This window comes from Phacochoerus africanus, chromosome 4 (genome assembly GCF_016906955.1).
Source record: "Phacochoerus africanus isolate WHEZ1 chromosome 4, ROS_Pafr_v1, whole genome shotgun sequence".
Lineage (NCBI taxonomy): Eukaryota > Metazoa > Chordata > Mammalia > Artiodactyla > Suidae > Phacochoerus > Phacochoerus africanus.
Window position 1 is genome coordinate 91712403 of NC_062547.1, and position 13838 is coordinate 91726240.

General features: G+C 38.8%; 1 protein-coding gene across 3 annotated transcripts in view; it reads left to right on the forward strand.

The window, feature by feature from the left end:
• VCAN (versican) overlaps positions 1-13838 on the forward strand; it is a 110991-nt gene that overhangs the window by 16692 nt on the left and 80461 nt on the right. For all 3 annotated transcript variants that reach the window (XM_047778229.1, XM_047778230.1, XM_047778231.1), the window contains exons 3-5: positions 1979-2356; positions 5744-5918; positions 6004-6131. In XM_047778229.1, the coding sequence (XP_047634185.1) occupies positions 1979-2356; positions 5744-5918; positions 6004-6131 (681 nt within the window). The remainder of the gene's footprint in view (positions 1-1978; positions 2357-5743; positions 5919-6003; positions 6132-13838) is intronic.

A 13838-nucleotide genomic window follows, 5' to 3' on the forward strand; every position in this document is an offset into this window, starting at 1 on the left:
TGACTTATCCCCAACTGAACCTATAGGGCTACACTGACATCTGTATCATTTCTGATGTGTGTGCATATTGAGATGCATGTTACTAATATTTTTGACCACTAACACACTAAGTGTTAGACACACATTATTTTGTTAATTAAGAAACATTATTTCTGGAGTTCCCGTCATGGCACAGAGGAAACGAATCCGACTAGGAACCATGAGGTTGCGGGTTGGATCCCTGGCCTCGCTCAGTGGGTTAAGGATCCAGTGTTGCCATGAGCTGTGGTGTAGGTTGCAGACTAGGCTCAGATCGGTTCAGATGTGGCTGTGGCTTTGGCTAGCGGCTACAGCTCCAATTAGACCCCTAGCCTGGGAACCTACATCGTGGGTGCAGCCCTAAAAAGGACAAAAAAAAGAAGAAGCATTATTTCACTCCACTTAGAAGTTACTATTATGGTTCATTGCATATGCATGAACTGAGAGTTCCTTGTGCATTGCATTAATAATTGTTTCTATTAGTACCAACAAATTGTCTGGCCAACTAGTAGAGACTAGAAGATGGTATAAGAAGGAGAGGAAAGGTATAGATTCCTGTAAGAGTGAAAGAATGTTTCTTTTGCATGTAATGGGGTTAAGATGTACTCAGTATACTCTTATTAAAAGTTTAAGGGCTTAGGAAGTTCCCATTGTGGCACAGTGGAAACCAATCCATGAGGTGCGGGTTCCATCCCTGGCCTCGCTCAGTGGGTTGGGGATCTGGCATTGCCGTGAGCTGTGGTGTAAGTTGCAGACACAACTCAGATCCCATGTTGCTGTGGCTGTGGCATAGGACAGCAGCTGCAACTGTAGCTCTAATTCAACCCCTAGCCTGGGAATTTCCATACGCTGTGGGTGTGGCCCTAAGAAGCAAAAAAAAAAAAAAAAGAAAAAAAAGGTTTAAGGGCTTAAACAGAAAGCCATTCTTGGACTAGAAGTTTTAGGATCTGGTGTTGTCACTGCTGTGGCACAGGTTTGATCCCTGGCCTGGGAATTTCCACAGGCTTGGCACCAAAAAAAAAAAAGGCATTCTGTAGATTAACACTTCAGGAGGGTTTAGGGGAGGAGAAGCCAGCTTTTCCCCCCAGGATATAATTGAAAGGTAATATTTCTACTGCAGAGAGACTGCAGGAGGATTTGTCGTTCTGGTGATAGTCTTTGGTTCAAACACTGAACCATAGAGGGTCCTTCAAGTTGGACTTACTTCTGCTCCAGTTTACTGAAATCCTTTTTAACGTTTCACTTCCCCTTTGAGTTTTGTTTTCATTTCCTCTAAAGTAATGTGGCAGTTGCCCATTTTTCCATCTTCTGACCTGTAGACTTAAATTTGTATTTCACCTGCTCTTTGGTCCAGTCTTTTAAATCTTTATTGCTGAGACTAGTCTCTTGCCCTTGATGGCTTACCTTCCTAAACTTTCCCTATTTTATCACTTATTTTGTTTGTATTGAATACTAAGTTACAAATACTTTAACTTGCTATTGGAGCCATTGGCATTCTTATTATGGCTCAGCAGGTTAAGAACCTGACATTGTCTCCATGGGGATGCAGGTTCCATCCCTGGCCTCACTCAGTGGGTTAAGGATTGGCATTGCTGCAAACAGCATGGGTCACATATGTGGCTTGGATCTGGTGTTGCTGTGGCTATGGTGTAGGCCTACAACTGCAGTTCCAATTCAACCCCTCGCTTGGGGATTTCCATATGCCTCAGGTGCAGCCATAAAAAGAAATAAATAAAATAAAATAAAATAAATGCCATATTTTTAACACATGAAAAATGTGCATTATTAATCCCTGTCTTTGTTATAAAACATCACTGAAATTGTGTACTATTGTTTGTATATACAGCCATTTTAATTATTTCACATATTGAAGATGTAACCAAATCCTTCTAAGGCTTCTTATCCTTTCACATATTTAATAGACTCAAGTTGCTAATTTGATATTTTCTCTTTCCTCTAGTCAAAGTGGAAAAAAGCCCACCTGTCAAGGGCTCCCTCTCTGGAAAAGTCAACCTACCTTGTCATTTTTCAACTATGCCTACCTTACCACCCAGTTACAACACCACCAGTGAATTTCTCCGAATTAAATGGTCTAAGATTGAATTGGACAAGAGTGGAAAAGATTTAAAGGAGACTACTGTTCTTGTGGCCCAAAATGGGAATATCAAGATTGGTCAGGGCTACAAAGGGAGAGTGTCGGTGCCTACACATCCGGAGGACGTGGGTGATGCCTCACTCACCATGGTCAAACTCCTTGCCAGTGATGCAGGCCTTTACCGCTGTGATGTCATGTATGGGATAGAAGACACACAAGACTCCGTGTCACTGGCTGTGGATGGTAAGGCTTTGGGAATCTATAAGAAGCTGGCATAACATGATACCTGGTTCAGAAGTGTGTTGAAACAATATTCAAAAGTAGCCATTGTTGGAGTTACTGTTGTGGCTCAGTGGTTAATGAACTCCACTAGTATCCATGAGGACGTGGGTTCAATCCCCGGCTCTTGCTCAGTGGGTTAAGGATCCGACATTGCCGTGAGCTGTGGTGTAGGTTGCAGATGGGGCTCAGAACCCACATTGCTGTGGTCGTGGCATTAGGCTGGCGGCTAGAGCTCTGATTCAACCCCTAGTGTGGCCCTAAAATGACCAAAAAAAAAAAAAAAGAAAGCAGCCATTGTTCAGGGTTTAGACAATGGGGAAAGACATCACTCACCTCAACAGTCCATGTCTTCCACCAAAAATGAACTGTTTTTTGTTCTGGTGTCAAGGAAGGTGCCTTTTGATACTAGATATAATGAATACATATATATATATGTGGGGGGGGGTGTATGTGCATATGTGTTTGTAGCTCAAGAATCATTAATTATTTCATTATTGAGACCTATCAGTGGTTATTTTCTAAGACTGTAAAGGCTGATCTACATTTTGTTTTAATTTTTATAGGAGTGTGTATGTGCATATACATGCATACATGCACACACGCACACACTTTTCTTCCTTTTTCTCATTGTTCTCATATGACTACTAAAATGGTTGAATTTGCTTTTAAGAAATATAAATTATATCAACTTACATTGAAGAAATAAGGCACCTGATAAGTTTCATGGTACATAGAGTGCCTTGAAAAGACTAGGACTCAATAAATATTTGAATTGGATCAAAAGAAGAACTTGGAGAATTTTTTTAAGTCCAGTACACTGGTTTTTATCTATTAAGTCTTGCTATGAGACAGTTTTCACCCCCTTTCAGTGGTGGTTTATATGTCATTTGAATTTAGGTTAGGAGACAAAGCAAAGAAAAATTGCTTTAATTGGGTACACACATAAGGCCATAGCTCTTGGAAGCAGAATATTTTGGCAAGTTATTAAGCAAAATTCTAATACCCAGACATGATGAAACAGATTTTTCTTCTAACCCTCCATTTCCCTATAAAATATTTACCTTTCAGAAATATATACAAAGGGTTTTATTGAAATTCTTTCTTGTGTAGCCAAAAGGAAATACTTTGAATTTCAGATGTGACAAATTAACTTTCTGAACATCCTTGTACATTCAGAATCTATTGTTCTCTTCTGTAAATCTATTTTTATGTTTTCCAGGCATCCACTAAATATCCTGAGCTCTTTGCTCTTTTCACCTGTTTATTGTTTACTTTGGTTAACTTAGGATTGCTTTGTTTTACTGATCTCTCTCTTTTTGTATGGTGGAACATACATACATACATACAGATAGATGTAGATAGATGTATATAATCCTTTGTATAGTGTAAAGTACATGCATATGTAGTATTAGATACATATTATATATAATTGTTTATACGTATGTATATATTTTTAAAATCCCCAAAGGAGTTTAACAGCTCCTTACAATTTTTATCATTAAAAAATTAGCAATGGATTTGCCCCTTTCCCCTCTGAAACAATGAAAATCCTCCACTTAATCTCCTTAGCCCCAGGAGGTCTTCAAATTATCCCAACAATTGCAGATACTTATACAGCCTGATACTCCCTGCCTTGGTCCCGGAGGCCCCTTTGTGTCCCCTGACTGCCAAATCTTCAGTGCACAAGGAAGATTTTTAATTACCAAGAAGGTTTTTTGAAGCTTTGATCAACATAAGACTAATTTCAAACCACTCAGACTCATTATAAACTCTGTCTCATACTGACTAGATAGCACCATATATACTTCCTAGTAATTTTAGAGTTGTTCTATCAAGATGCAGATTTTCTAAAAGGGCATTTGATCAGCTTTTTTCTTTGCAGTAGCAGTAATGTGAAAATCAATGACAGATGTCAGTGCATCTGCTTGGTGCCTGCGCAGGCCTTTTTGTATTGACACTGATGAGAGGTGCTTATTTATTACATGGCTGGACTGTCCCCCATAGATACTTTATTGACACTTGTTTTGGAAGAGAGAGACAATCTAAGGATAAGCATGTGGGAGACAGGCTTACAGCTAGAAGTCAGGCTCTGAGAGAGAAAGACTGTTGTCAACTCCAGGAAATTACTAGGAGTAAAAGGAGAGTGAAGATATTTTGGAAACCCAAATTAACTCCTCATAACCAAAACATGGTCTTAAGTACATGATTCAATAAATTCTCATCCATAAACCCAGTTACCCCAATTTCTATTTTCCAGTGACTGCCCAGGTACATTAGCTTGACTCACTTTGCTGTCTTATGAAAATCAGTCACCATATTTTCTCCAATTAAAAATGGAGACGCTCTTGCTGAAGTGGGAAAGGGGACCAATGCTCCATCCCCTCAGCTGCTCTTTCCTCAGGCCTGTGACAGTTCCTTGACACCCCCCCCCCCGAGCACACAGTTCAAGGACCACTAGTTTATGCAACTCATAAAATACACCAAAATGGAATTTGAGGCACATGCCAGGATATCTGGCTTCTATCCAGGAATCTGGAGGACTTTATTTCAGGCTATCTTTGGGATAAAAATCATACATTTTAACTGCCCTGCCAGAGACCCTAAGTTATGCAGATCAAGTAGTGAAGATGATAAACACTTATCATAGTAGTCTATTCAACATTTTAAAATCCTTTCCCTAACTTGACCTACATATCCATCAAATAACAAAAGAAATATTGGTTATACTTTATGGGGGCAGGAAATTAAGGCTTACATATGATTAAGGAGCAAGTTAAGGATTGGAATAAGCCTTCTCACTTATGCATAGTCCAGTGTCTTTTTCCATTTCAGTACATTGTTTCTGAAAGTCAATCTCTCCAAGTTTCATGTTTGGGAGATGCAGTGTTGGTGAAGGTTCCTTGAGCTGCTGAGTTGGCCCTGAGTAAAAACATGGAGTAAAAGTTGATTTTGTGGCCCCCTGAATGCTTTGTATATTCTGAGGCACCTAATCCCTTTAGTTGTCCAGGGTCCCTATGATAGCCTGAATACTATCTGTAATTGGGACAACTAGTCACCATTTGGGATTCAGTGGCCTAAATATTTTTCTCAGATGGTTTGTGTGGGAACAGAAAATTCCCAGCTAGGAAACTCCCTAATGGGCCAGAATGGGACACCTGAATGTACAATATTTCTGGGCCTCCTCAGATCACCATCAGCATGCCTAATGCTATATAAAGTCCCAATAAAGAAGTATCATGATGTTGTTACCACGTTGGCAAATCATTTGACCTGTTGCTCCAGTGAGAAACTGCACAGTACAGTAGGAGACTTGGCCATGCCCATAATGCTTTGCTCCTATCTTTGCAGGAGTTGTGTTTCACTACAGGGCAGCGACGAGCAGGTACACTCTGAATTTTGAGGCTGCGCAGAAGGCTTGTCTGGATATCGGAGCAGTCATAGCAACCCCAGAGCAGCTCCATGCCGCCTATGAAGACGGATTTGAGCAATGTGATGCAGGCTGGCTGTCTGATCAGACTGTTAGGTGAGCAGTCTGGGGGCCACCAGCTTTATTTCATTCATTTGAGAGTGAGAATAAAGTGCTACTTCCTAGTCCTTTGTTTCCCCAGATATCCCATCCGGACTCCCCGAGAAGGCTGTTACGGAGATATGATGGGGAAGGAAGGAGTCAGGACCTACGGATTACGTGCTCCCCATGAGACTTATGATGTGTATTGTTACGTGGACCATCTGGATGGTAAGACGTTCAAATTCCTATAGCTTCATTTGGACTGAGAAAAACTGAGGTGAGACTGGGAGCATATTGGATAGAGTAAGTCTTCCTGTTTGTTTGAATTCCAAACAGTGACATTTAGTTTAAATGACTGTATGATTCTGTGGTGAAATAGGCTTAAATTAAAGTGGAAAGAGAAGGAGGGCCGTGTAAGTGGTTATGTAGGTTCGAAATGTCTTCAGTTAATGGCAGGTTTGCTTTCAGTCCTGCTGCTATTGGACTGTTTCCAATACACTTTTAGAGCATTAAGAATAGAAATCTGTAAGGGTGGTACCTATTCTTGTAAGAACTTCAGGTAAAATCCTGTGATGACAAACCACTGCGAATCTAAGAGCTGATAAACACCCCAAAGCAAAACTGAATAACACAAACCAGCCCAGGAAGGATTTTCATGCTTTGCTTCACCTCGTGTTCACTTTGCTACCCTAATATTTAGAGCAATCATTCATTCATTCAATCAATCAACACATTAAAAAAACAAAACAAAGCTGCAATAGGTACTCTGCTCATTGTAAGGGCTGTGAAGTGAGGTAAGATACAAGCCTTGCTTTAGAGGTGCTTAGAGTCTGGTTGATTCTGACACTACCATTTCTCACTCAGCATCAGTTAGACTCTTATTTAGACACCATTTTGACTTTATCTAAGGACAAGATGCAGTTTTATTATAAGACAAGTGGAATAGAAGTTTCTGTGACTTTGGAAATGGAATTTTATTTGTAGCAACAGGTATCTTAGAAGCCTAAATATATAAATACAAGTTTTGTTTTTTTGAATTATACTTTTAATTTTGGCTGGGTGCACAGCAAAAGAATGATCTCAATTTTCTTTCAAAATGAGGAGGTTGGACTAGATAATTCCCATAGTCTCTTCCATCCTTAAAATTCTATGATTCCATGAATTGAGTAAACAACCTCAGAGACTGAAAGCTAGAAAATAAGCTGCTTATATTTGCCGAATGCTCTGGCTAAATTTGAATAGGAAGGCCTGCTTCCAAAGAGGCTGCTTAAGTGTGCTTCTCTAGCATCTTAACATTCTTATTATAACTATCATTTAAGAATGATAAATTTATTTTCTAAACCAAAACTTCAGATACTAGTAATTTCCATTTTTTGCAGACAAAGGGAAAATATATGTAAAATGCAAGCTATGAGATATAAATAGATAGATAGGTAGAGTGAGCTTATCTCCTTCTCTTAAGTTTAAGTTTATTTCAAGTTTAGGTAACTTTTCGCATAGAAAAAGAGATAGTTGCTAGGGGAATCTGGTCCTAGGAAATAAATTTAGTTACTGCTATTTCAGTAAGATGGAAATTTGTATTCAAATTCAGTAAGGTGGAATTTGTTTTTTCATTGGTGTTTTAATTTAGAATAGTATCTATTAGAGCGATAGTTATAAAAAAAAATCCTGGAATTCTGGTAATACTGGAACTAAACCAGAGATCATTTTTGAAAAGGTATACATAAGTTATAATTACCAAAAATATCTTTACCAAATATAATTGAAATAGAGGCTTTCAGGTACAAATCCGTGGCCAATCTGATCCCAATAAAAATAAGCATTGCCAGCCAGCCTTCTGATGGAGAGAGAGGCTTATTCACTTACAGTGCTACCGGAAGGAGCATCCAGGAGCCCCTGTGTGTCTCCTCTTCAGTTTTATCCTGATGGAGCTACCAAACCTTGCTCTCTAAGGCTACAGAATCCCTAACTTCGTTGAAGCTCAGAGGACTTTCTGCTTCTGCAGAAGTCCCAGAAATTCCATGCCCTCCACAAATACTGTGTGAGATACTTTTGGCAGGTCTTGGTGGTAGAAGCCCTGCCAAGGATCTCTCGCCATATTGTAGCATTAAGAGCTGGCTCCCCACAACCTGTTCGGAGTATCATGTCTAGAGTTTGGGGGAAACTGAGCTCTGTCAGAAGAGCCACTCTGAGGATGTGCACATAGAGCACAATCCAAAGGATTTCCAGTCACGTAAGAGTCCTTCTCCACCGCTGTAAACATCATCACTTCTAGGACAACGGTTATTGGTAAAGCCAGTCTCTGTTTCAGTGTAACCCAACTCTGTTTCATAGAGTTGTACATTTGCTTGGGATAAATGGTCCACAGATTTGATAACTGAAAACTTGTGATGTGTAATAGAGCATACTTTGGTTGGAATATTTATAACCTAGAAACAGAATTTGAAGCTTTTCATCTCATCACGTAAATGTTGAAAGAGAAAGATAAAGGAGTAAAAGATAAAGGAGAAAGGAGAAAGATAAAGGGTAAATACCAGTTCAAACACTGGCTGAAATTTGTGTCAGTGGAGTAACAAGGCTTTAATTTGTTTCATAGAAGGACCTTGACAGTTCTGGAGGATAGTTAGTATGTTTGCCATGACATTGTTCTAGAAATAGTTTCCTCCTCGTTCACTGTTCATTGGAATAATTAGCCAATTTTTGGAACTTGGTCTTTTCTCTCCTGACTTGAAATGGAACTGGTGAGGGAAGTGGGGTTAAAGAGACCTCTTCTGACTCTTGATGTGAAAGGAAAATCCCAAGGTGACACTCCTAAGGTCTCTTTCCTCACTTAACTGAAGTGTATGTCCTCCCACTGGCTAAACCGTGGTTTGATCAAAATTCTTGGGGAAATTTGACCATATAGAATTACCTCTGATATTTCAATTCCCATATTGATAAAAGGTTTTTGAAAGGGAGCCAAAGTTCTTCATAAGAGATGTTTATTGCTACATTCATGGGTATCATTCCCACCTATAATTTATTGTATTTTTGACAGCCACGTGTGTATGCGAGAAGTGGTGGAGGCAGTGAAAATTAGAGCTATTGATGTATTCAGAATGCGTGTAGTGGAACATATATTCAGTTAGGAACCAAAGTTCAGTTACGTCAGATCAGAAGCCGTATTACTCTAGGAGGTCTAGCGAGAAAACCAGCTAAGTATAAAATGAAACCTTGTTCAAAAAGACAATTAATTTTGTCTTCGTTTCGTTATTTATTGTGAAAGATGTTTAGTCGATGGAATGTTAACCTTCTGGTTTTCTCCTTTTTTGTTTCATAATGTCGTATTCATCCTGACATACGTGATTTTAATAAAATTCAAATAACTCTACTAAGTTAAATCCAGCCAGTATGAGAGGGAGAAAAACTAATCTGGTTCTTATTCTAAGGTGTTGCCTATGTATACAATATTCAATTTTATCTGTGAAAGTAACCTAGTAAGTGTAAAAGAGTGTGAACAATAACTATATTCACTAGCAAGCATTTCAGTATTAGTTTGTGTCCATGGGAATGGTCTAGACATTATGGAGGCTTATTAGCTATAATTGAGTAACAGAACACTCTTACTAAGAAATTAATGGAATTAAGATTCTCAAGTAGGAATTTAGATATTAAGATCCATAAAATTATCCTTATTGGGAAGTTTAATCTGTATTTCTTGGTAAGGTAGATTTGGAAAACATTGAGAGGATTTAAAGTAAAGTTGAGGAGTTCCCGTCGTGGTGCAGTGGTTAACGAATCCGACTAGGAACCATGAGGTTGTGGGTTCGATCCCTGACCTTGCTCAGTGGGTTGGGGATCCGGCGTTGTGTGAGCTGTGGTGTAGGCTGAAGATGAGGCTCGGATCCCATGTTGCTGTGGCTCCAACAGCTACAGCTCCAATTAGACCCCTAGCCTGTGGCCAGCAGCTACAGCTCCAATTAGACCCCTAGCCTGGGAACCTCCATATGCTGCAGGAGCTGCCCTAGAAAAGGCAATAAAATAAAATAAAATAAGATAAATAAAAATAGCCTTTAAAAAAATAAAAAAAGTTGAGGTACTAACTAGTTTAGAAAAGTGGGTAAAGAATTGGAGTGGTAAAGACAGCACTAAGGGAGGATTCTAGGTAGGTAGTTAATTCTTCATAATTAAGAAGAAGAAGAAGGACATCAGTTGAGTCCCAGTTCTGTCACTTATTAGTTATGAGATCCTAGGTAAGGCTTTACTTTCCTAAGCTTCAGTTTTTGCATCTATGAAATGGGGACAATATGAAAACTTACCTTTTAATCATGGTATGAAGATGAAATCAGTTAAGGTGTAAAGCTTTTATTACACTATATGGTGGCAAAGTTAAGTGCTCAATAAATAATAGCTATTAATATAAATATATTATAAATAATAGCTGCCATTATAGCTTATGAGTATATGAAAGGTTCTCAATTCCCACCAAATTCGGAAAAAGAGGATGAGATAAATTTGCAACTCTGTGAATTAGGTTCACTATAAGGACAATTTTTCTGACCATGAATATTGTTAAATGTAGAAGGAATGAAGACAGATGATAAAATTTCATCTCTGGAAGTTTCTTAAAACAAGAATTGATCTGAGATGTTATGAGTGAGGGCTCTTCAAAGTCTCAGTCATGGCACTTTGGAAAATATAGAAAAAAAAAACTGGAAATGTGTCACTCTAAGAAGAGGGGTAACTTTTATGTCAAGGCATTTTGAATACAGGTTGCTTCAACATTATTGAATAATTGAAAATAGCACTATGGCAAAATAAGAATTCCTGTATTATTCTTCCTGAATTGTATGAAATCAGCTTGTTCTCTAATTAGAACATTATCTTCTTGAATCATTGTGTTTAGGAATTAATCTGGTGTCTGACTTCCTACAGAAGGTCATGGGCATATAAGCATATAATCCTGTTCACTTTACCACTGGAAGAGTTAAATACTTCTGAAAGTGCTTTGTGAATTCATGTATTTATGTGCCGAAAACTGGCAATTTAGTAGGAAGTATGTGTGTCTGGTTATATCCATAGTGACAAATAATCCCTGCATAAGATAGATAAGAAAATGTTGGAAAGAATGGACTACAATGCAAATATTTAAGCTTGGAAAAAAAAAAAAGAACACTTAAATGTTTAAAAAATCCTCGATTATTTTTAATTAATAAACTGTTTATTTGGTTTCTTCATGATAGCAGGTACTTGTAAGAAAATAGTTTCTTTTATATAAAGGTTCAATTCTCCCTGAAGATACATCAGAGTGTAGATGAGGTCAGACTACCTTCTTTCTTCATTCTTTCTTTCGTCTTCTTCTTTTTTTTTTTTTTGTCTTTTTTGAGGGCTGCATCCGTGGCATATGGAGGTTCACAGGCTAGGGGTCTAGTCAGAGCTGTAGCTGCCGGCCTACACCACAGCCACAGCAATGCAGGATCTGAGTCGTGTCTGTGACCTACACCACAGCTCACGGCAATGCCGATCCTTAACCCACTGAGCGAGGCCAGGGATCGAACCCGCAACTTCATGGTTCCTAGTCAGATTCGTTTCCTCTGCACCATGAAGGAAACTCCCAGACTTCCTTCTTTGATGGTTGATCTTCTTAGTTCTCTGCAAAGGAGTCTAATCTTGTCCCCAGATCTGACAAACGATTGATGTAGAATTTCCTTGGCCATCACATGGGCAACTCAGGGAACTTACATCCTATCCTTCTATGGCTCGTGTTCTCTATGTAGCCCTACCCTTTGGGTTTTTTCTTCACCTGAAACGCTACCACCCTGACTTTCATATAAGCTTCCCAGCACTTGGATGTGTCTGTATGGTGGGTCCTCACATTCGTCCCATATCCCCTTCCTAAGTCCTCGTTGGTTTTGCTCACCTTTACCATCTCTGACCTTTGAGTGTATGACCATAAAGACTCTCCTGCAAATGTTTGCCTACTCCTCCTTCTCCTTCTCGCCTACTAGATTATGATTTCTGGAAGGAAAGGAACCATGTGTATCCCCACCATGTCCTTGGCACATAGTAGGTGCTCCATAGATGGAGTTGAATAAATGAGTGAATTAGTAAATTAACGTCCAGACTATAAGTACCCACTCTATTTGCATTGGTTGACATTTGCCTCTTGGGGATCTTTACACCTCTCCAGGCTTCATCACAATTCTACTTCCCAGTTTTTCCTCACTCCAATTTCCTTATTAGTTTATCTGACTTCATCTTTGCTCTTTTGTATGTAAATAAGTCAAATGCCTTATGGGATGAACAGGGCACAAAAGAACAATCAAAAAGAGAAAAATGAAAATGGTAATGTTTAGCTGTACAGGTCTAGTCCTGAACTTTCTTCTGAATTCCGTGCCCACATTTCCAGTTTGAGAATCATTTTTGTGTCTCTTCTCTGGTTTTGTGTCTCATCTCACAAATGCCTTTAACATGCCTTTAACAGTTCTTTGAGGGACCTGTTTTATGACCATCAGAGTACTTAAACACCCTGGCCATATCATTCCCCTACTCAACACTGTGTAGTGAATTTCCTGCTGCCTTCCTTCACAAGCACAAACTCTGCCTCAGAGCCCCTCAAACCTGGCTTGGCAGTAACTTATTCACCTGTGTTTCCCCCTCTTCTGTATGACCCTGCACATGTGCACCCGTCATCCACAGACACTCTGCTAGCTCCTGCCAGCAGTTCTGCTTTGATCTTCTCAGAGAACACAAGCCTCTTATCTTTTCAGCATCCTACTCTTCCCCGTGTCTGAAAATGGACTGCCTCCAAGAGCCCATCTTTAGCTCTTCCAACTTGCACTGACATTTCCTGGTTCTGAACTCCCACTTGGGGTTAGTTCCACATGTCTGATATTTAATTGTTCTCTGGTTGCTTTATATTTATCAGATACAAACTCTCACCTGTTATTTTTATTTCTGAAAACTTACATAAGCTCCTGGTAGAGATAAGGCCATAATCATCTGAAATTCTTCTAACCACAATGAAGAAGCTATTCTAGTAACAGTCACATAATAGTTACTCAAGAAATATTTGGTGGTAATTGCAGTATTTCTCCAAACTTTGTCATCCTACCATTTCCACAGTACTTGGCAAATAATGCCAAGCTTTGTCCACCAAATTTACTAAGGATCTTTTTTTTTTTTTTTTTACATTTATTGGATCACCATAATACTAGTTTCTCTCTTTGAATTCCTCCTCTCACTCTTTTCTGTGGCATCTCTTAGAAAAAATTTCTTCCTAAAGATAATCCTTTCTTTTTTCCAGCCTCTCATAGTCATTTCCCTTTCTTGACCTCCCAGTCAGTTGTCTTCTCTGGGATTGGTTTCTTAGTACCTACTCACAAGTTACAGGTTAATTTTTTTTTATTGCTTCCTCATGTCAAAATCCAGGATAGCTCTGTCACCTTTATAAAGTGTCTAATGTCTCCATGTCATCCTTGTGTCTGATCTAGAACTAAAAATAACCCTGTCTTTTTATCTAACGAGCTCCTCTGATGTCGAACAACCTGTCCTGTGACTATTGGCCACTTAAATACTTTCTTGAAGAAATGTCTTTTCAGAACCTTTCCCCATTTTTAATTGGATAATAACCTTTTTGTTACTGAATTGTAAGAGTTCTTTGTATACAATAGATTCTGGTATATGATTTGGAAGTATTTTCTCTCATTCTCTGATCTGCATTTTTTTACTTTTTTAATAGGATCTTTTGAAGCACAAAGTTTTTAATTTTAAGTCCAGTTTATCTTTTTTTTTTCTTCTTTGGGAATTTGTGCTTTTTGAGTCATATGTATGAAAACATTGCTAAATCTCCAGTCGTGAAAACTTTTGTGTTGTCTTCTGAGAGTTGTGGAAGTTTTAAGTTTTATTTTTGTCTTTACCTATTTTGAGTTAGTTTTTGTGTATGGTATAAGGTAA